General features: G+C 37.8%; 1 protein-coding gene across 5 annotated transcripts in view; it reads left to right on the forward strand.

Annotated features, from left to right (window-relative positions):
- Positions 1-24,472, forward strand: part of SIPA1L1 (signal induced proliferation associated 1 like 1) — a 201,548-nt gene that overhangs the window by 168,990 nt on the left and 8,086 nt on the right. For 2 of the 5 annotated variants that reach the window (XM_083863664.1, XM_083863665.1), the window contains 7 exons: positions 3,004-3,153; positions 7,802-7,926; positions 10,587-10,705; positions 13,039-13,478; positions 19,368-19,607; positions 20,691-20,856; positions 23,460-23,703. In XM_083863664.1, the coding sequence (XP_083719790.1) occupies positions 3,004-3,153; positions 7,802-7,926; positions 10,587-10,705; positions 13,039-13,478; positions 19,368-19,607; positions 20,691-20,856; positions 23,460-23,703 (1,484 nt within the window). Of the gene's footprint in view, positions 1-3,003; positions 3,154-7,801; positions 7,927-10,586; positions 10,706-13,038; positions 13,479-19,367; positions 19,608-20,690; positions 20,857-23,459; positions 23,708-24,472 lie in introns of all 5 variants that reach the window. The other 3 variants (XR_014590388.1, XM_083863666.1, XM_083863667.1) reach the window with 3 other exon arrangements.

Here is a 24,472-nt window from a genome sequence, read left to right on the forward strand (position 1 = left end):
GCTTTAGGAAGATTTCAGCTCAGAGATATAGTGGGCCTTTGAAAAATTAAAATTAGCAACAACAAATGAAAAATTGTCATTAACAAATACAGTAGTGGCCACACTGGAGTGCTTCAGCAAGCACAAAATAAGCATTCAGCTTACCAAGTCAGCACTGACTGTAAGGCCATTTCTCCTCTTCTGCCAGTCTGACCTTCCTTTGCTTCTGAGCTCTGCAGCTTTTGCCAGAGAAGTTGTAGCACAGTATAGGACCTGTGCCTTTACAGTTTTACAGGAAAAGGCACCTGTGTATGATCTTGTAATTAGACTGCCTTAGGCTGTAGGCACAGTGACCTAGACTGACATTTTTCTTACGATGTGTGTACTTACATACCTGTGCATACCTGAATATGTGGGGAAAATTACAGCTAATGACATGGAAATTAATTTATTAATAGCAAGATGGATGCTTTCAGTGTCTGTGTTGTCATATTAAACAAAATAAATGTATGCCCATTCCACTCACTGCCTTCACAAAAGATGATGTTCTTCCCGTATTTGGCAAGACTCAACCAGTTCTTTCAGGATGAACTAGATCTGTTAGAACTAAATCATGCATGGGATAATCCCAGTTCAATTGACTGCAATGTAATTATATCTGTTTAATGTAATGGACGCTTGGCCTATTTTTAAATTCAATTGTGGGACTCATGCATTTAACCATTTTGGCATTTCTTCTTAAAACTCTCTTTTGAAATAGATAAGAGCTTGCTTTAGTATGGTTTTTAATTATAAATAAAAGACAGGCTCAGATTATCTTAGCTATAGGGGCATACTGTTAGCATAACATAATACACCTTTTGTCTTGGGAAGTGCCTTTCATCAAAAGATTTCAAAGCAGCTCAAAAAGTCAATTTGAACTAATTTGCTCTAAAGTTCTTTTCTCTTATATGTTTCACACAAAATGAAATGTCTTATAGTAGTAGTGTGTTTTAGTGCAATTGTGAACAGTACTAACAAAAATATACTTCTGCTTTAAATAAAAGAATGTCCTACCTGACTGGTTGTTCATTTCTATTGTTCAGACCACATTTATAATACAATTTTGTTTGCCCTCAAGGTCTTTCATCTTTGTAAATGAGTTAGAACTCTATGACATAGTTCTGAAATCTTCATGTTCCTTCTGAACAGTGCTGTCACTTTTGGTAAGGCATAGGAAGTAAAGAAAAGGCAAAAGGCGTAGCTGAATCTGAAATGCAAATGTAAGCATTTTTCAACAGGAAATAATTTAAAAGAAATTATTCAAGTTTCTTTGCCATCAATTCTAATTTAGTATTGGGAAAAAAGGCCATACTTTAAAACTGTGTATTGCTCTGCATGCGTAACTGAGTTTAAATGTGTGTGCCTTTATAGCTGAGCAAATGCATTTTTGTGTGGCCAAACTATTTTTTTTTTCTTTTTATAGGAGTGCTTCTGGGAAAATAAACTGCTTGGCTTATGGGTCCCCAAGTTTTCAAGTCTTCAACCATGTTTCTTGCAATCAAATATTTCAGAATTGTTGCTTGATAAATGTTGGATAAGTTAAAATACGTTTGGTGGAGTAGAAAGGCATTACTGGATTTGGTGTAGTACTTACCATGGTCAGGCTTTAGATAATTCCTTTTTCGTTTCAGAAAAAAGTTACTATTAATTATATGCACTTCATGAAATTCCAGATGATCAAGATGTTTGATCCAGTCCTATTGCTCTTTCAGTTCTAAGGTTTACTGCTTTTTTGCAAAGTACTTAGGAGGCCAGTGCACATTTGATATAAATGTAAATATATATATGTATGTATATATATACACACAGTTTCAATATATACACATACATAAGGAACATTAATCAGTTCAATGGTGTTTTTATATTTTTCAAAAGATTTTTTTGACTTCTCAAGTTTTTACAGTGTTGTGATGAGAGCTAATTTAAAATCTGCCTCTGTTTAGAGTTACAGCTTAAATGGATAGGCTAAGATCTTCTAAATCCCCAGAGCTGAGTTGGGTGCGGAGGCAACTTATCTATATGTTTCACTGAAGTCATTTTTCAAATATTAAATTATTTAGCTTGTGCAAATTATAGTGTTTTTCCTAGATAAAATTAATAAAGGCTTTTGTTCACAGTTGGAGTTTGATGTTTGGAATGGCATAACTCAAACTTCACTTAAATGACTGCGAAAGTTTTGAATAGCTTCAGTCACAACTGAGTAGAACAAAGAACCAGCTAACAGCAGTGAATAAGCTAGCAGTTATCTAAAAAAGCCTTTGACTACAGAACAGGATATGACTTGGGTAGTATAAGCCTGCTGTTTGCCACTATTCTGCCCAGCTGCATATGTTGCAGTTCTAGACTATTTATTTCCTGTATGGTTATTCTGACTGGTGAAGATTGCCTGTGACTCAGGTCTGTGTTTTCAAACAGGGTTCTCTATCTGTTGAGATAGTTTTATATTAGAGTGTTAAGTTTTTAGGGAGAATTTTTAAATGGTGTGTATAGATTAGATTGTATTTTTTAATCCTTGTGTTTTTAATGTGGACAAGTTGGGTGGCATGGAGGTAAGCTTGATACTCTTGGAAGAGTTTGCATAGGCATCTCACAACAGTTAGTTTAAATTCCAGACAAGAGTTTGCTGGGAATTAGAAATAATTTCTTCTATTTGGTATTTTGATGAGGAATGTCATGTTTCATTACTCCTTACAATCAATCTGTAACAACAGACTTCAGAAACCAGAATGTTTTCCTAGCATGTTCCAGTATTTTCTTCTCACATCTGCCTTTCTTTCTTTCCTCCCATGCATCTAGGTTTTTACAGTTGATTTATCATGATTTCCAGTAGATTAATAAGGGGGAAATGTCTGATCCTTCAACTGATAGGATTTCTGCCATCCCCATGGTGCCTTTGCTTGCAGCTGTGGCAGTTTTAGAGTGTTGTTGAGCATGCCTTGCAGTGTGATCCTGCTGATGTGAGGCTTCCCTTGCTCTGAACAGGCTGTCCCCTGGCTCTGATGTCTACGTCACCGTTTCCTCCATCGCCTTAGCAAGATCGCAGCAGTGCCGTAACTCTCCCAGCAACTTATCCTCCTCGAGTGACACTGGCTCTACCGGAGGCACGTACAGACAAAAATCTATGCCAGAAGGGTAGGCACCAGACTTCTTACATATTCTGTTTTGGCAGAGTTTTGTTCTCTGTTCCATTTGTTGTAATGTGTACTCAAGGAGTGCTTACACAGGCTCCTTGTCAGCTGTGTTCACATGCATTAAACCATGGCTATTGTCAAATATCACCATCATGCTTCTTGAAAAAGCCACTTTTAAAAATCCCTTCCTTCCACTTTTACCTTGCAGCCTAACCACTCTCTCTGATCCTAGTCTACAGCTGCTCAGGTTACTACACAGAGGGACTTTTATATATTTATAAACCTTCATTAAATGTGCTGGTTTCATGTGGCAAATTGCTTCCTTTCACAGGTTTAGATTTCAAAATAAAAGTAGCAATAGGTTTGGGACTTTGCAGTCAGTTAATAGCTGAAGCAAAGTAGTATTGAGTGCAGCTAAGACTTAGATGTGTGGGCACAAAAGTGCTAATTAAACCACAGCTAGCTTCTTTTTCACGTATTCACAGTCATTCTGTCTTAAGGCTTCCAACTTTCTAGAAATCTTGAAACTCTCTGAAGTGTCAGTGTAAGGGGAGACTTGCAGAGGAAGAAATTAAATCTGTATCATTTTCAGAGAGCACCGCAAGGAGCAATGAATCAAAGGTCTCCAAATAGAGAAAAAATAATTGGCAGCAGAAGAGCTGTCCACTACATTCCAAATTACTTTCTATAGAGAAGATAAAGGGGCAAAACTGCTGATAGTTCACACTGCAAAGCTTCCCTCTGAAGTATTCTTGAGTACTTTGCAGGTCATTGTGTGTAATTCATTTTGGTTTGGGTCTTTTATAAAGTAGAAATATCTTTCTGTTTTAAAATATGTTAGTAGGATTAAATGCCATTTTCAGGAACTGCTTAGCACGAGGCACTGTCTTTTGCCTCTAGGTGCTCTGTGTCAGTCCAGAGAACATTGTTCTGAGCATGTGTTTGAAAAAGTACTTACTGCCACTTGCTCCACAGCACTGAAGATTTGTCCTCCCTGTCCTTCATACAGCTCAGTTTGAGGCTTTATGAAGAGTCAATCTCTTCTCTGCTGCTCACCTTCACGAAGGCTTTGATTCACGACACTATCACACCTGCTCTGGTCATTGTTTAAGTTTGTGCTTAAGTCCTACTGACATTAGGACATTTGCTCTTAAACCTGTTTCTAGAGGAAACACTAGATATAGTTGTATCCAGGGCTCTGCAGCTGGGAAAAGGCACTTAACCTCTTTATCCTCTGTAGACTTTCTGGCTCATTCACATCACACCAGCAGCATTTTTGTGTTACCTTGAATCCTGATGAGCAGCTTGTGCTCCCAATATCGTTTGCTCTTTTCAACTGCGTCATTTGCACTACAAAAAGGGTATTACTGCCTTATGTCCTTAGACCATCACAGCCTTAACTGCTTGAATAAGGAAGGATTTTCAGACACACTTGAAAGTTTGTTTTGAGTTGACCTCAAGAGCACACCAGGACCCATCCCAACCCTTTTCCATCTTCTAAGTTAATTATACACATGTTCACTACAGCATTCTTCAAGCATTTTGCAATTTCAGCTAAGAGATATGTTCTAGAAACCTTGACTATAATGTCATTTTGGGGTTGAAGTTTTAATTCAGTGCAAAGAAACAAAGTTTAAATTGAATAATGAAAGAAACAAATAATACTTGAACTTTGCATGCTCTTTATTGGATGCTCTTTAAAAAAACCTCAATTACTTAACTCCAATTATTTTACTATTCTGTTCTATTCATATAAGAAAAGTAGTTTGCATCTCATACTGACCTTGTACACATGATTTATTCTTACTCAGGACTTCCCAGATATCCACCAGGCTAAATGGAAAGCGTGAAAAATGAGGTTGTGAAGGAATATTTTTGTTGCCTCCAGAAGCAATTTAATGTCTGTCCCTTTACTGAAAACCACTGCAGATCCATGTGCATTTTCTGTTGAGATTGGCCTGAAAGAGAAGGTTCAGGGCAGCTCTACAGCAATGTTCGGTGTCCCAGGGAGGGCTGGTCAGCATTACCCTGGATGTGGTGGTAAAATTGGAGAAAGAGATTGTAATATTCAGTTGCTAAGATGTTAGGGAGAATGATGGGCTGGAGTAATGGCCAAGGGGAAGCCATGTCATAAAGGTAGTCTTCCAGAGGTGAAGTTCCAGTATGCTCTAGGTATGCCACTCTGAGATTTTCCCAGTGTGGGAAATCTCAACCTCGCCATTTGCGTATACATTTATTTATTGTTACACAGTGTGACAGAATTGGAAGGTTTGTGAAATTTAACTGACCAGGAGAATGGGTGAGTCCAGTCTCTGTCAGACATTGGTACAAGCAGTAATTGCTGCCTTTGGATTATTGATCTGTGTCCTAAACTGGGTTTAGGCAAGAACTTCACTGCCTTCAAGAATATCCAGATTGATGTTGATGTGTGTGTGTTCTGTATACTTATGCTGTGTTTGTGTGTGTTCTGTATACTTATGCTATGTTTGTGTGTTTGCTGTTGCATCTACAATAAATTAGATTAGGTGTAAAATTTAATTATACATAGATTGACAGCCTATATACATATAAACATTATGGGAGTTAGGTAAGAGGACGTCACAAGAAAAAGCAAAATACTGATGTAGTGCAACTTCATTGCATCAAGATTTGTTTGGGGTTTGGCATTTTCTTTCAGATGCCAACTTCTAGTTATTTTATCATGAAAATATATTCTTCCATGAGAGTTTGTTTATAAATCTTAAAAGTTAGACCACAGATCAGTGTTTAAGCAATCAATCACCATTGAAATACTGTGTTTAGACTTTTTATACATGTCTCGAATTGGTACTGAATTCATCATGTTTAATTTAGGTATTTGATAAGTGAAATCCTACTTAGTCTGTGTGAATAGAAAAGGAAAAATGTTACTTTTTGCATAATTTCAATGTAAATTATTTGTATTCAGAAGGCAGATATATACAGGTTTTCCTCACTTTTTTTAATTCATCAAAATGTATGCTTGCTGTACCAGGGAGCAGTGAACAAAAGAGATGTATGATCATGTTTGGGTGAATTTTTAGAAGGCCAAAATTTCAATATGTGCTACACATTACAGGCGTGTTCCAGCTGCTTGTCTTTGAGGATGGGAGTGGGATTTTGTTGTTCTGAGTCGTGTAATGTTGCTGTGGTGAGTTCATTTGAGTTAACAAGTGTGTGAACTTCAAGTGGGATAACCACACTGAGCTTGTTCTGACAGTTGGGAAGGTGTCTTACGTTGGAGGTTGTGTGGGGCAGTCTGTAGCTCATAGTGTGAGTAGACTGCACAGCTGGGATATTTAATTTCATCTCGTTTTATTAGACATTACAGCTAGAGAAACTCATTGATATAGAGATGATATATCAGCTTGTAATTATTTTGTGTGTTATTCTGTGCATGTAGAGTTGGAAGATTTTCTTTTTCCTTCAGGGTACGTCTGATTTTAAAAAAATCTCAGAAATGCATTATTCTTGATGAATTCTTAATGATTGATCTGCTATTTCTGAACACAACTATAATTCTTACAGACTTGTAAGTGATTTATATGTATTACTGAGCTGTAGATTTGAAGTCTTACAAGCTTTTAGGCATATGAGGCATGTCGGCTTCAGTGTGGCACAGGGGCAGTGTGTCTCTTTTGTCATTAGCTTGTTCTTCTTGATTTTACTCTGTCTTTATTGATCTTTCTGAAATCCATTTGCCTAATCTGGCAGGATTTACAAAGTCCATTGAACAGAGTTTTCATTTTGCTCTATATGCTTTTTTTTTACTGCAATAGGTGTACATCTCACTCCTTTCTTACAGTTGTATTTAGTTCGTACTAATCTACTCAGATTATTTTATGATCAAATAACTTTAGAATTTACGGAATTTATAACCTCCAGAGTCTGGGAATCCATACTCAACAGTCGACTTTATAGAGGCTTATTTAAAATATTTGGCAATGTTAATATTGGCCCAAGCAAATCCATGTTGTTGGCATGTATGTCTGCATCACCCAGAGGTACGACCATAGTATTCTCTTGGCTGGAACCAAGGGATGTGGCTGAGATCCATGGGGTTGTCCCAACAAATTTTCTGATGCTTTCTTTGACTAGTTTGAGGTAGTGCTTTGATGTAGTTGAAAGAATCTGATCTTTTCCCAATAAACACACCTCATTTCACTATGTGTTTTTTATCCAAAGTTTTACATTTTACTCACTGTGTTGAGTTTTATACAACGATGTAACAGTATGGTCACCTTTTCATGTAAACATCTGTGTAAATAAAAGCTCATAATTTTCTTTCTTGATGTTTTGATCTGTTTTTTGGTGTTTGTTTTTTTTTGTTTTTTTTTTTTTTTTTTTCCAATTGTAGCATTGTAACCAGTTGTTCTTGATCAGGGATGCTCAATAAATTAATGTATATTGTAATGATTAAAGCTGATAAATGGGTCTGGAGAGCTACCACAAAAATGAAATGGTAAAACATTATAAATCCTTCAAGCATTTGTGCTATGCATTGATTTGCCCTGTTGTTTGACACTGGCTTCTTAAAAGTGTTGTTTTTTTTTTTGTTTTTTTTTTCTTCACTTGTGTGAGATTTATGTACATTTGAAATGATGACCTGCTTTGTGTTTTGGGGAGAGCAGGTTTGGAATCAGCCGTAGATCCCCGGCCTCCATTGACAGGCAGAACACGCAGTCGGACACGGGCGGCAGCGGCAAATCCACGCCCAGTTGGCAGAGGAGCGAGGACAGCATCGCTGACCAGATGGGTACGTGGGGAGCCCTGCACAGGCTGCAGGGTGACTTTGGCAGTGCCTCTCCTGGCAGGCACAGAGCCTCTTAAGAGTGGTGTTTTCAGCAGCTGTGAACGTTAACCTTGTTCATCGGGATGAATAATTAGGTCTGGAGCTTGCACTGAAGCTTCTGCAGTCTGCTTCCTTGAGACCTATGAGTATCACCTGAGGAAGAACTGATTTCATTTCCTTATTTGATTGTGGGATTAAATCTGCCTTAATGCTCTTACCCTGAAACGCTCTGTCCTTTTAGAAGCGGCTGGGCAGACACACTTATTAATTTGTCTTGCTGTTCAGGACTTGTTTGACCTTAACTGCTCTCCTGAGTGGCTTGGCTTAGTTTAATTTTTGCTTAGTTTGTCTAAAGTGCTTGTGATACTTCCTTTTCATATGGGGCTATATAAATGCAAATTGATTGTTTGATCATGGAAGCTATAAAAATACCATGTATGAAATGGAAAAAATGCAATTAAAGTTTAAATAGTGAAGTAAATCTATAGGTAGGTAATCACCTTCCACAAATGTATGCATTTTCATTGCACATGGCAATTAAGCTGTCAGCTGAGGGAACATATTAACTACATAAGACAGCTAGGAACTGAGAATTTATATTGTTAGGCCTCCATTTGAAGTTGTTGCACACAGACCTTTTGCTACAGCTATGGCTTGACTTGAAAGGATTACAGGTAAGACTGACACCAGTGAAAATGTCCTATCCACGAACAGCATTTTTTCCAACATGATGATCCTGGCCAAGGTTGCTAGATTGTGTTTTTCTAATTTTTATTACCCTAGATTAAACATTTCCATACCTTTTTATTGCATCACTGTACAAATGGACTAGTGTTCAAGAGAGAATACACTTCAGTGAGATGAGGAATTTAGGGCATAAGCTGCCAGCCTCTGGTTCTGAAGATGTTCTTGGTTCACACACCTTCACAACCTCAGTAAGCTGTGCCTTGTTATCAAAGCCATCTGTCAGTCCCTCCTTCACAACTCCCCCCATACTTCTCAGTAAAAAACCTGTAATTATACTGATCTGCAGTTCTCATTTTGACAGAACAATTTTAATTCCATATGTTTTAAAACTGCATGATGGTAATGATACATGTAAAAATGATCTTTTGCTCAGCATTACTTCTGCAGGACAACAGTTGGGTGTTGGGGCTGGCATTGAGTGGAGATGCCAACAAGTTCTGTTCTACAGTGTCAGGTGTCAACCTATTAGCAAAATAAGTAAGGCCAGAAAGAACAGGAAAAATTGCATGGTAGGAGAGATTGCTGCAGTATTTGCAAAGGATGAGAAGTGCACAGTGACATAAAATGCATGTTTTTTATCACTTGTGTATTGTCCTGCATTCATGGAGTTGGAAGCTGCATCTCAGATTGGAAACTTTATTGTCAATCTAGCGAATCTAGGTGTAAGTTTGGTCTTATGACAAATAAGTACATTTCCACTTGGGATAATCTGTCTCGGGGCAAATAAGGCTTTAGGTGTACTGAATCCACACACTGACACCTTCCTGGCCCATCCTTTGCTACAGAACACCTTTATTCTATGTTCACCAACACTGCTTGCTACCACTTGCCAGGGGAAATAGAGTTTGAAGATGATATTACTGGTATTTTCATTATTATTATTTTAAAATCTCAGAGCTTTTGTTTGTTTTTTAAAAAGCTGCAGATCAAGGTAAACAAACTGTAGCTGTGTTGGAGAAAACACTGCTATTTACAATGGATACTGTTAAATACTTGATGTTTGTAAGCACATATTCGACTTAAAAGGAGCATTTTTAGAAGTGCAGAATATATGCAAAAACTCATAACTGAGAGAGATTCTTTTAAAATACTGACCTTGGGCTCTGAGAAGGCAATTACCTACCTAACAGGCTGTGTCTGAATACCCTCTAGACCTCCAGAGTTATCTCCTGGAACAAAAGTTTTATTGGCAAAGTGCACTCCTCTGAGTGCCCATCTAAGGATGAGTGATTTGACTTCCACTGACTTTTGTCAGGTTTAGTTTAATAAGTATTGCTTTTGTACATCTATACAGTTTCCACATTCACAACCAGCAATGTTTAAGATAGTATTATGTCAAGAGATTTTTATTTGCTCTCTCTTCAGTTAGAAAATGTTTGTTTAACTCAACTTTGGTAAGAAATACTTAGTGTATTTGTAGATGTAGTACTTCTACTGCGGAAAACGGGTTCATTTAGGTGATCACTGTATATTTTTGCTATTGTCCTGCCTTGCATAGAATGCCATTTAAGGGAATGTGGCTGTTCAGTCTTCTAAATCTCTTGCCAGCAGGTATCATGCATTTAGAGATCCAGTGTCAATACCCTGTAAAAGTCTGCTGTTTTAATGCTCTGATATATTGCTGTTGGACGGTGGGGATGTGATAACTCTTCAGGTTGTTCTAATGAAAATCAAAATGGTGGTAGTTGGTTTTTCATGAAGCCTTAATGATTTACACCAGGCAGGAATGGGGCCTCACTTCCTCTCCTGTGCTCTGCCACAATATGTAGCCATTTTTAGCTAAGGTAATGTTGGAAAAATTGTAGTGTAAAATGAGGATACCTGTTTTCTTAGCTTGTAGCACTGCTCTCAGTCCATGGTTGTGTGCTGTGTTTCAGAGCCAACGTGCCATCTCCCAGCAGTCTCAAAAGTATTGCCATCCTTCCGAGAGAGCCCCAGTGGAAGACTGATGAGACAGGATCCTGTGGTACACTTGTCTCCAAATAAGCAGGGTCATGTAAGTTACCCTAAAAAAGGAATTATTTAACGATTCGCTTTTGCTCCACAAGCTCTTGATACCAAAAGTGTTGTTCAAAGTTATATTTAGTGTCAGTTTTAAAAAAAGGAAGAAAAAATATCCTGTTTCCTGCTAGAACATGGAGAATGCAGTAGAGCAGGCCTGTTGGTGCCTAAATCTTACAACACAGCGTATTGAAATATTTACTAGTTAATAAAGATTTGCTGCCAGTTGAACAGCAACCTCTTGCCTATTATCTTGTGAGAGAAGTAAAGGATTTGTAGAAATTTGCAAAGCTATTCCTAGACCTTAAATGCTGTATCTTCTAATGCAACACCCAGTAAGCTGCTGCTTTGAGACAGAATAGTGATTTTGGTTTTGTATTTTCTCCTTTTCCGTAACATACCTTGAACACTGTTGGAAGTTTGTCTGAAAGGATTCCTGGAATCCTGCTGAAAAAAAACAACTTACTTGTTCTATTTGTTTTGAAGTTCTAAATGGTAAATTCTGTCTTTCTGTCTCTGCAGACTTAACTATTCATGCCCTTGTGGCAACTGTCACTTCCCAATTTATATACAGAGATAGATAAATACAGTAAAGTTCATAAATTTAAAATGTCTTGAAAATTACTGAAGTCCTTCTAATTAAAGGAGCACACTTTAAGCTTTAAATTACTCAGTAAGCTGTATAATTTTTTTATTTGTACTGCAAGTTAAAATACAGACTCGTGTTGCATGATGTTACTGAAAGTATTACTTGCATTTATTTAGATGTGAGAAAGCCTTCAATTGGTTCCAAGTCTTTAATTTGCTCCTGCTTGCCAGCATTATTCTTTCAATGCAATTAGCAGTGTTGCTTTTAGATTATTAATTCATAGCAACACATATTTATTATTTAAAAAAGAAAACACCAAAAAAACATGAACATTAACACACCTGTCTTCGTATTCTTAGAAGCACAGACTAGTTTTTAAATTTAGATTGACCTGTTTTTCAGGAGATGTATTTGACTGCATAGTAAGGGAATACATAACTCATTAGCTTGAGTGCCAAGTGCAACACTGGAATTACTAATGCTCCATTATTCTGGTTTAGTCATTGTTAAAGTAAATCTTTCTTATGTGAACAGATGGATGGGCAAGTGATGAAATTCTTAATGAAGACAAGTAACTTCAACTGGAGATAACTAGGAGTCCAGATCAACTTCATGTTCCTCCATTTTCCTGTCAATTCTTTCTTTAGTATATTAAAAGACACGGATGCTGATGATTCTTTGTTCTCAGTATACATCTGTTCCCTATTTCCCTCTGAAAACAGAAGCAGTATCTATTTTTTTATATTTATCTGGGATCCCTGTCTATGTCTGTTCAGTAAAACAGAAGCAGACAAATAGAAAACTTTTAAGTCTCCTTTCCATCAATTCCCTTTTCCCAGGCCATGTGGTTATCCAACAAGTATATTGCCTGCTGCTTCAGGTCTGATTCTGTAGATGATCAGAACTTAGATAACTTCAGTAGAAATCAAATGGATATAAATATTCCAAAGGTAGATGAGCTACTAAGCAGTAAGTGTATGACAATAAATTCTTCTTGAAATGGGATATTCCATCACTATGAAATTAAGCACATTCAGTTTCTTTGTAATAGTGGGCTATAACCAAGGATAGGACATACAAACCAGCCAGGCACTGGCATACCCTGATGGGATAATTTAAAAGCATTACATTAAAGCTTTTTTTCATGCAGTTCTACTTTTTGGAAAACAATTTCACATTAGTTAAATGATGTTTCACTGGTCATTTGCAAAGGACACTCCTGCTGAGGTGTAAAGACACCAAGAGGAAGAAGAGAAGTGTCTGTGCTCCTCTTTGACTTTTTGATAGGCAGTTGGATGACTAAAATAGCATGCACTCTCTGTGGCTTGGTTATGTTCCATGTTCTAAAACATTGCAATCTTAAAATTAGAATATTTTTAATTATTGTAGTTATAAACCAAGTTGAAGTCTACATAGCCAATATCATTGGACTGGGCTGAGCATAACTGTGCTTGAAAGGAACCACTGCAAGGTATTATATATATATATATATATATACACCAACACCTCAGGCTTTTCCTGCCTTCAAAATCCATAAGAGAAGTTTTTTTTTACATGCACTCAGCACAGAGGATGTGCATTGTGTTGGAATCAAATTTTTAGAGTTTATTAGTCTCCTCAATATATCTATCCAATACCTCCAGGTAGGAGAGCTCCTACTCCACAGTGGTGGCTTTTGTAACTCTGTGACAACGGAGAGGAGGAGAGGAGGAAATAAAATTTTGTTGTTTCTTCTGTAGTCCGACAGCCACTACTCCAGCCATTCCAGCAGCAATACACTCTCCAGCAATGCCTCCAGTGCTCACAGTGATGAGAAGTGGTATGACAGTGGAGAGCGCACAGAATCGGAGCTGAACAGCTACAACTACCTTCAAGGGACATCGGCCGACAGCGGCATAGACACCACTTCCTACGGGCCCAGCCACGGCAGCACCGCCTCCCTGGGGGCTGCCACATCGCCCCGCACTGGCCTCACCAAGGAGAAGGTGGCACCACTGTGGCACAGCTCCAGCGAGGTGGTCTCCATTGCAGACAGGACATTGGAAAAGGAAAGCCACATGGACCGGAAAGCTGAATCATCGCTCAGCTTGGATATTCACAGCAAGAGTCAGCCAGCCTCCAACCCTCTCACAAGGGAGAACAGTGCTTACAGTTTAAGTGATGCTGTCTCACATACAAGGTAATTTTCACCTCTTGTATGATTGCCCCCCACCATGCATTTTCCCATTATCACTCTCTAACCTACCAAAAGTGAGAAGTGGGTGTTGAAGAGAGGGGGTTGTACTTACCTTAATCAGTGTTCTGAAAGATTTCACTCTTCAGAATGCTTAAAAATTAAGACCACCTTTAGTCTTCACATCTGCTACTGCTTATAGTACTCATAGTCTTTAATTAGAGCATATTCTGTACTAAACTGCTGCTACTAAACTAACCATAAGACAGACGTGTCTGATTTGTTCATGGGGAATATCTTGCAACAACTGCAGTTCATTTGTGGATCAGAAAGGAGATCAGTCCATGTTACTAATGAACAGTTTTATATTGGGTTTATTTTTAGTCTTGCAAGTACTCATTTCAGATATTTTGTGTTTTCCCCCCAGTCTTTGCGTTTGGAAATCTGCTCACAGTTGGTATGATTAATAATGAGAGCAAGTTGCCTGGGAGTGCTAGCATGCAGATCTTAATCTCATTCTGCTGCAAACTTATGGGTATGACAGGTTACAGTCACCTTCCCTCTCTCCCTCAGTTTTGCCACTGTAAAATCAGCAATATGAAGTACATGTGTAATGTGCTTAAACACCTCAAATGGAAGATACTCAGTTTACAAGTTAATCAGTGCTGCTAGAAGCAGAAAATATTTTAGACCGTTTTCCTAACCCATTTTCCAAGAAGTATTCAGTGTGCACTGTCATTCTAGCAGCAAGAAAAAAAAGTACATCTTTGAGGGAGGATGTGGGATCATTGTAATTTGTTGGCCTTGTGGAGCCTGACTGTTGCATTTTTATTCTTAAGGCCACCTCTGTTTTGAGCGTGTAGCTAAAATACTTGCAGACTGGAAGTCCAAAGTAATTTCTGGTAATTGTCTTGAACCAAGGTACTGTGCAAGACTAGATGTTTATGAGAACAGTTCACTAACTCCTCATACAGTAGCTGCAAATAAGGGGTTGTCATGGAGACTGTAATGGTTTCCATGTGCTTTGTCATGGTAATTCTGACTAAGTAATCCATTAATGTGGTCCAACTCTGGTTTACTGCCTCTCTTCATTGGCCAATTTTGGCACCAAAGCTCACCCTCAATTGATGGAAATCCCACCCGGGCGTTTGAGACTGGTGTGTTTCCAGTAGCTGCATATGCATGAAGGACTTGAGCAAGTCTGGAGAAAACACTCCACAGAGGGACTTACTTAGATTTCTGGCATGTTAATGTATTCCCCTTTCTTGAAGGTAAAAGGTCTATATGATGGTTGTCTACAGTGTTACACCTTTTATTTTAAAATAAGCCTGTTTATTTGCATTTTTTAGCATTCAGTAGAATTTACCATGTCCTGCAGTACTTGCCTGAATGTAACTGGCAGTGACATCAAATGTTGAGATTCTTACACAAAATGCCGATTGCAATAAAGTTAGTAGCATTGTCATTTGGAAGGATTTTTTCTGAAGCCACTTAAAGAATCCTGGAAAATCTATGTAAGTCTTGGAAGCTTTATTGTAAAGCCTAATGTGATGGCATCTTTGTATAGCTGAGGTTTTGGTTTCTTCTTCAAGCACTGAATAGGATGAGTTCCCTAGAAAAGTTGAGAAAATTTTATAGAAAGAAACACTTTGCAAAGCAGGCATACCATGACAGCTCTCCTCTTCTACGAATATACTTTGTAACTCGAGTGCAAACCAGTGTCTAGGTTGTTGTCTCATTACTTATTATATTATAACACTGTGTCTCCAAACATGGTATTTTTTCTAGTTGGTATGGGTTAATTGACATAATGTTTCCCTGATGATATTGAAATTATTCTCTCCTTGTAATTTCGGGGCTGTCACTGAAATTTCCAGATAAATGTTTCCTCGGCTTTAGTCTGGAGAAAACAGTTGAGGTTTCTTTTGGCCAAGTTTAATTTAAAACTGAGATGTTAAAAATGCAACTCTTTGCAGAAAGGAGTTGTAGCAGTTTGTAGAACATGTGGGGCACGGTAATTGAGAAATGCAGCAATACTTGCACATACATTGTTTGTTGTGGCGGATTAAAAACTGACTGACTCATGTTCCTTCTTTATTATTTTTTATTTTTGAAGACTGGAGCATGTGTTTGATGCATCACAGTAAAACAAAGGCACAGTCTGGGATAAAAAGCTTTGATTTTATTTCTTGTGACATCCTCAATTGGTGGCTGCACATTGAACAGCAATGAAGCCCTAGGTCATCCACCTGTTTGTTCCCAATTCTCTCATTGCTTCCTCTGTTGGAGGCACAACAGCTTGGAGCTGGAGGCTGGTTAAAGTGGCACTTCTAGAAGACAAGCACAGATTATGGAGCTTATTATGAAGATGCCTGCTTCAAGGAGGTGAAGGAGGGGAGTCGAAAGAAAAATTCTGAACAGGCTACTTTTCATGAGAAATGAACAGCTTAATTGATGTGTTTCTCTATCAGTTTCTAAATTGCTATCCTTTGTTGCTTCTCACTTTTTTTATCTTTTGCCTGTGGATGCCATAACGTCTGTAATGTCTTTAAAATCAGGTTTCTGAGCAAGAAGAAAAGGAATATGGCCCTAAAAAGATCTTTGTGACAAAAGAAAAGAAAATAACTACAAATTAGAGTGTTTGTGTCTGTAGAAGACAAGAGTGATAATTACTGCTCAGATCATTTAATGGTGCATAAAAGAACTTGTACCTGAGAACTGGTGGCAAAATGTAAATTATAGTGATTAACTCTTACAGCAGAGCTTCTGGCTGGGTTTTATTTTTCTTCTCCACCCCCATTCCCAAAGTCCTTCCTGATGATTGTGCAGATTTCTCATAGCATCCCAGGAGAACTGCATTATGTAGGCCAGTAATTATACAGAATCATTATAGCTGAATGTCATTAAATGAAGCAGTATGTGCTGATGGCATGAATTCCTTACCAAAAAAAAAATTATTCAGACTTTCATTTCTACCTAAGCTATACAGTTCCTTATGGTCTTCTTACCAAAATTAAAAGGATAACATTGACTATTTGTAATCAAGTACATTTTTTTCATTACCTCTGCTAATTATAAAATACTTAAAATAATATTTATTGTAGAGTGGTTTTATGAATGGCTCATCTGCAATTCTTGCAGACAGTCATGCAGTTTTTGAATGTTTTCATAAGTCAATCCTAGGTGTCTCAGTAATTGAGGTGGGAGATAGGGGACCAATAGTTGTTGTCTCTGTGTCCTGAGAAAGAGGACTGAATTTCTTCCAGATAAAATTAAGCTGGTCTAGGTATCTGTTGCAGTATGATGAATTCTCTGCATGCTTCCTGGAATCAAATATTCCAGTAACTTCCCATCACTACCCTAGTGTTCCAGCTCTGATTTAGTTTTTTTTAGAGTTTATCCAAAGCCTTTTGCCCTCCAAATATGCTTACAGGTACACTAACAAATATGTTAACAAGTGTGTCTCTTTGCCTGTCAGTGTCCTGTTGGCCTGCCTGTGTTTACTGGTAGGGTGAAAAGCTTCAGTCATGTTCACAGGTCTGTGTGTAGTCCTTAAGTAGAATATCCTCCAAAAATACTATATTGTAAAAACCACAGCTCAAAATATGCAATACACCTTAAAGAAAGCCGTATTTAAAATTGTATGCTGATTTTACTAGCATTTACCAAGTGGTTCTTGGCATCTATTATATGATGCATATTATATTAAATATTCAAATAATAATAATATTTAAAATGCACCATGTGTATTTATAGTATGTTATATAATAAATATTATACATACATATGCATTTTATGTAAGTTTTATGTCAAGCATACTTAACATACTGATTGTTACCGTCTTTCCCCAGTAACATTAAGGATCAGCACCATTAGCCTATCTAGTAGCTGGGTATTTATTTTTAGTGGTTTTTATTAACAAATGGTTTGTCAAAACTAGCACTTCCTCGAGAAATACCTGATGGGTTGAAGAATTCTGAAAAGTGGATGGAGATTCCTTTCTCCTTTTTCCCTACACTGAAGCAGAAAGATTTTTCTACCTCTCGAGTGTATTTAGGAGAGGGTAAAAATGGCAGTTTATGCTGTGGTAGTGATACTTTACAGATGGGCTGGTTTACTCACCGTGTGTAGAAGATTTTTCAGTATTAGAAGAGACAAAGAGGGAATGAAGGAAAATTTACTTCCTATTCCCTCAGCTCTCAATTTTCTCTGCTTTCTTGCTATAAACTATGCTTACTTATATCTGCTGCAAATATGATGGTTGTGCTGTGCAGCACCAAATATATGGGATTGATGGACTCATGGAGGGTTCCATCATTGATGGAGGAGAATATCTTCCTGTATTTTCTCATTCTGCTGTCTTTTGTATAGGCCTTTCAAATGTAGAGATGGAGGGAAGGAAGAAATATAATTCTTTAATACAACATCTGTATTGCTGTAAATTGATTTGTGTGCAAGTGGAGAGGTGCGTCTTGCCCCGATGTGATGCCCCTGGGCTGCAGCAGGCAGTAGAAGGCTACAGTTCACCCAGGCTCTTCATCAAGCACTTCACTGCTGGGAATCGTGGTGCTTAACTTGAGCCACATGAAAATGAAACATATTTCAGGGTGATTCTTTCGACTCCATCTGTTGTCAATGAAGAGAGAGGAGAAACTCAAAGGCATTGATTCTCCCTGCATATTTGAGATACCTAATTTAAGACAAGCAGAACCATCTCCTTAGGATATTTCTTCATTGGCTACTACAGCAGTAGCCAGACAAGTGGCATAGATTAGATAACTGACTACTTGAGACTAAATGTAGGTGGTATTATTTTCCCAAGTGGCAACATAAATTTAACCTTAAATTCTTTTTTCTCTTTCAGTAAGCAGGATAAATGTGAAAATGCATTGTTTTTTTAAGTTATGAAAAGATTGGTGAAGAATTTTCTGCTATGCTAAGGAAGAAGAGATTATTCAGTGACTTTATTTAGCCTTCCAGCTAATTTTTTTATTTCTCAGTCAGAAACTGTTCTTTACCATGGGGCCATCTGTTTCAAGTTCCTTCACTGCAGTGTTGGATCCAGGGATGAAAATGTGGATAAGTTGTGCAGAGAGCTGGTATAAAACTGGTCTCCGGATATATAGTGCTATTTCAGTATTAAAGCTGTACACAATGATTTCCTACTATTGTGCTTATAGTTGTTATAGTAAAAATTGTCTAAGGCCTACCACTCCTGATAGGAAACAAGTTCCATCAGATTTGAGTATCAGCATGACTAGAGTATCTTCCATCTAAAGCCCCTCTCCTTCACCCGACAAGCTGCAGTTGGTCATCCCAGCTCCATTTCCTGTCTTGACAAATGGTGATATGTGGTAGAGACCTGCTCTAATCTCTCAATTTAAGTCTTGTTCTTTTTCTGCAAATGCTAAATAAATGCTTTGCAGGTGAAATTCAGGAAGCCCTATTTTGAGAGCTGCATTGGTTTCTTCTTTAGTTTATTGTGAGGTCTTAGAGAGACGTGTCTTGTTGCCTAAGTTCCTTCAAAACCTGTTTTCTTTTAAAGCCAGGAATTCCAGCAAGAATTTGGACTTCGGTTCTTTTTTGCTCTTCAACTAAATCTCATGTATTACTTTTAAACTGCCTAATGACAATGAATGCCTAGATTTCCCATTTTGTGAAGGGTGGTTGTATTGTATCTTTAGAAGTTGATGGCAAAGTTTTTCAATTACTACGTGAGGTATTTTTTAACAAAACATTGGTGGAAGACCCTTAAGACAAGGAAGCTGGTTTTGCTACTCTATCCACTGTTGACAAGAATGACATCTTGTGCCCAGAGTTTTGCTCTAAAATCAATTAAACAAGGCCTGTGTATATACATTTGAGGCAATTTTTGTCTTTATGTTCTTCTCCTAGTACCATGAGCTCACGACACTCTGCCAGCCCTGTTGTTTTCACCAGTGCCAGAAGCTCACCTAAAGAAGAGCTTCATTCTGCTACTTCTCCCCAGCTCGCACCTTCTTTCTCCTCCTCCTCTTCCTCCTCGTCTGGTCCTAGGACTTTCTACCCTCGCCAGGGTGCTACTAGCAAGTATCTGATTGGATGGAAAAAGCCAGAAGGGACAATAAACTCTGTGGGGTTTATGGATTCAAGAAAGTAAGACTGGCTTTTTTGTTCTCTTGTTTGATCATTTGCTTTAATTGTAAAAGAAGCATTTTGATTTGTGACAGTTCTCCGTAGAGAAGAGCTCAAGACTACTTAGTACAATGCTTCGTCTTCTGTGGAACTTAATCTCTAATCTAGTCTTCTAGGAGTACAGTTTAAGTATTTGATAGTTGGCTAATCTAATTTCCCCGTTAACTTGTAAAAGTTGGCAGTTTTATAATTTTTAGAAAGCTCTATGGATTTCAGTCCTATTAAAGCTTATCTTTTCTTGGGACTGCTTAAAGGTGACTCAAAATGCTATTTGAGCAAATATTAAAAATCCTCTTATTGCAGAGCCTGAGTTTTACTTAAACCTCTCATCCGTGTAGTAGTACTGTGCATGTTGTGTATTAACTCTGGCATTCCACGTTGCCTTGTTAAAATTGCTGCCAGTATCCAGTCTAACTGGCTTAAAGCTTTAAGCAAGCCAAGATATCTCAGTGTTACAATATGCAAGCATTTCTTTGGAGGAAAAATTGAGAAACAACTTACTAGAGGAAATATTGTTAAGTATGACTCAAAAAGCAAGTAGTTCAGAAAGCCCATTTTGAAGTAATTTATTCAAACCTTCTTGACTGTTACTGAGTCAGGCACAGTATCCCTAGATGATACCAATAACTGGCTGTCAAAAGGAGGTAGTGAAACTTTGTGATAACTACATTATAAAAAGCCAGTTGAAGTATTAAAGAAACTTGATGATTTGCTGCTTTTGGGTTTACTGAAGATACATTTTTTAGCTTTGTACAGAATGCGTGCTATTTTTATGAATTCAGTCCCTTATTGGAAAAATGTATTACATTAACCCTTGAATTATTTTATTGTATTGCTCATTGATGTTTTTACACAAGCTTACTGCTTCTACAAGCATCCACTAAGGTGAGTCACTGCTGTAGTAGTGGAACTTCTTCCATCCTCTGTGCCTTCTAGTTAGTTTATTTCTTCTAAAACAATTGAGGGTGCTATAATTCTTATTTCATTCATGCCTCCTGCCCCAGGGCTTTGAGACCTGAATGTGTCTGTTCCATTTCATTTAAGACGTCATCAGAGTGATGGCAATGAGATGGCCCACCCTCGGCTGCGGGCGTCAGCAAGAGACCTGCGAGCGTCCCCAAAACGAGCGTCCAAGTCCACTGTCGAAGAAGAGCTGAAGAAATTGATAGATCTTGATAGCCCAACACCTGAATCCCAGAAGAATTTTAAGGTATGTTAGAGAGAGAGAGAGAATCTTTTCTGTTCTCACCCATAACAGGAAAATAAAATGTGAGGTGTTCTCTGAATTCTCATTGTGGACAGAAAATAATCTCTTTGTAACTGATTACTGGAGAACTAATTTGGTGAAAAGCTTCATTATTACAGTCTCTGCAATATTATTACAACTTTGTGTGCAGATATAAGGAGACTAATATGCCAAACTGCAAAGAACATTTAGTACCTCTGGGTTATGGAAAATCCTGTAGTGTTGTCTCACATATTTTAACTGTTCTTCTCTGATTGCATCACTAGACAGTGACTTACTGACAGTATTGAAACTCCTTGCAAAAAGCACACTTTTATACCTCACTAACCCTGTTTTCAAAAATGATCCCTCAACTTAAGCCTAAATTTTTGCAGGATAGTTAGAAACATTTCCTGATGTATTTCAAAATATGTTGAAGAACATGTTAAGTGCATGTATTAATTTTTAGAATCCATAATTTTGAAGAGAATGTCTTGGTTTCTAGTCTTCATGTACAGCTAGTGCTTGTCATCCAGAGCCCAAATAGTTTCCACAGCAACTATGCAGAAGAGAAAGCTGTAACTTCTTTTTTTGCTAGTAAAAACCTGAAGTGGCCTATTAAAGCTTGTAAGTGTAGGTTCTATACACAGATTATTTAAGATGTTGCTTTTGAGGCCAGAGATAAAAAAAAAAAACAACTTTGTCATTGGCAAGATAACTTTTTCTTAGGTATGTGGTTGTTCTGCAAGGAACTGGGCCATGGGTGATACAAACGCCTCCTATTGGTTGTTTTGAGCAAGAGAATTGTTCTCATTCCAAGATATCTTTCCAAGTTTGCTGTTTTTCTGCTGTGGGGTTAGTGAATCAGTTCTTACCCTGATCTTTATTTCTTGGTTGCGCTTTTGATAAATTTCAGCAAGTTAAAAACATTATGTCACACCAATAAATTGCATCTTAAAGGTAAAATTGCATTTTAAAAGTAACTTATTTCTGCCCACTGTATGACTTAGATTTCATCTTACAGAAAAAGTCTTAGAGCATAAAAAATTTTGACACTTTAAAAGAAAAAAATAAAAAAAAAGATAATGGCATGCATTAGTTCACTGCACCAAAAATCCTTCTCCTTTCTTCTGTTGGCTGACAAAGGCTTTGTTTGCCAGTAGAATTTGTTGTTCTAGGCCTATGCTCTTGTGTGTCTTGTGCATCTTTGTATTATCTCCTGAGCCTTCCTTATCTCCTTACCTACTATTTGGGTATTGTATATTCTCAAACAAATAACTTTTTCTCTTTTCCCTGCTCTGCTACCAGAACTTCTCATTAGGAGAAAAAAGAAGGCAGTTCAGTCTTCTGTATGTTTTAGTAACAACTGTGTACCAAAAGCTGTCATTTCTGTTCATATTGTGATGGCCAAGTCCTGAAGGAGGCAACACTGAGGGCAGGATTTGATAATAGAAAATTGGTATGAGAAATAGAAAGTTGGCTTCTTTATTTCCTTATCTTCTGATCATAGCAGGGTTTTGGAAGTAATCTTAATAATTCTGATTCTTAAATCATATAACAAAGATGACTAGCAGTGCTCTCATATTAAAATTTGTAAGAGGTGTGGGGATTGGGAGATTTTCTTCCTTTGTACAGTACCAACAGTGCCTCTTCCATGTTCTTCCACCTTGTAGTGTGGGATTTTGATCACAGGAATAGAATATTGTCTGTTTAAACATTTTTTCCCTCTCTCCAAGAAAAAAAAGGACTATTTTTATGTGCAAATGAGCAACTCTGGTTTTAACTGCTCTTTTTGGAAAATCCTTTTCTCCTTTTTTTGTTTAAACTCTTTTACAGAGCATATGAGACTCTGTAAAAATTTCTCCATGACAGCTTTTGGACCAAATTTCAACCAAACTGTGAAGAAATGTTATGCCTTAGAAATGGCTATGTTCCTACAGGTTTCATGAAAATCAGTCTCTGCTGGTGGGAATGGTCATAGCAGGTCTCTGGCACTGGCCTGAGAGTGCAAAACTCCAGGCTACCCCAGCATTGCTTTCTCCTGTGTGGGAACATAGAGGAAGCTGGGATGATGGTGGGGGTAAGACACAAGCTCTCTTATTCATGGGACTATTTATTTACTTTTGATTCAAATACTTCTGAAGACCCACAGCAGTGGTGAGTGTTCCTAGTTGTTCATTAATAGGAGACTCTAATTAGTTGGCATTTGCTGGTGCTGTGCCTGCAGGAAGGCAGCCAACCCCAGGCAAGGGGAGAACTCTGGTTTGTGCATTATTCACGCTTTTTCTGTATCCATTTCTCTTCTACACATTAACTCTGGAGTCAGCCTGAGATTTCTACTGCAGGAGAAGTTTGAAGAGTGTTTAAAAGTTAGAATGTGAGATAGGCTAAGAAAGATCTATATATGTTACCTAGTTATAACCTCCTTAAAAGCCAATTCTTTCAGTTCTTTTTTCTGTCCACTCTGAAAAAAATGCTATGTTAACACTTGGTTTCTTACTTTAATAAAGTTTTAAAAAATTATTTCAAAAGTTTCTTTATTGATTTTTTTTTCTTATTTCTTTTTATTTGTGTTTATGGATGTATAGTCACACACTCTGTCCTGTCAGTCTCCCTTTCCCAGCACTCCTACCACAAGGCGTGCCTTGCAAAGGACTTTGTCAGATGAGAGTATTTACAGTGGTCAGAGGGACCACTTCTTCACCTCGCGGGCCTCGCTCTTGGACCAAGCCATGCCAAATGACGTTCTGTTCACCAGCACCTACCCTTCTCTCCCAAAGTCACTGCCCTTACGGAGACCATCCTATACTTTGGGAATGAAATCACTACATGGTACGTGGATTTCCCATTTTTTTGACTTTCAGAGGAATCCTTTGTGAATCATCTTGGAGGAAGATGTTTGTTACAGCAGTTGGTAGTTCCATCTTGATTTTGTTCAGATGAGGAGAGTCCAGTCACATGACTAAAAATATAAAAAAGGACAAGAGTTTCATTTTTTTTCCTCACTTCAGTGGGTGTAAGATGGCATGACTGGTCATGCATTTGCCTTGTGGAGGGAGCAGAGAAAAATGCCTCAGTGGCTGCAAGTTTCTCTAATTTCTTCCAAGAGTCACCTAGATCAATTGGACCAATGGACAAACAGTGTATGCCTGGTTATCCACCAGAGAGAACTTCAGGTGTCATTCCTTAATGTGGGATTATGGGAACAAAATACGATTAGGAAAATGATACAAAAGTGGATAAATACTAGTGGACATTTGGATATACAGCTTTTATTGTGCCAGCTGTGTTCAACTGTTTTTAAATTCATTCCTTTATTTATTTTACAGTACTTGAATTACTTATTTTAGTCACGCAGTTAACCAGAAAAAGTTATTTGTAAAGTGCTGTCAAGAAGACACTCAGTTTTCCCCCATTAGCTTACTGACAAGTCTCAGGATGATTATTTGATGGGTTGTGTGTTGATGCATGTGAATGTCTCAGTGAGAAATGGAATTTTCACAGGTTCCCACTGTACTTCATAACTGAGTGAGTTTTCCAGAAATAGGGGTAAATCTCAGAGTAGGATTATGCAGTGTTTTCTGAAGAAGTAGATATCTGC

Source organism: Zosterops lateralis, assembly GCF_965231275.1.
Source record: "Zosterops lateralis genome assembly, chromosome: 6".
NCBI classification, from domain to species: Eukaryota; Metazoa; Chordata; class Aves; order Passeriformes; family Zosteropidae; genus Zosterops; species Zosterops lateralis.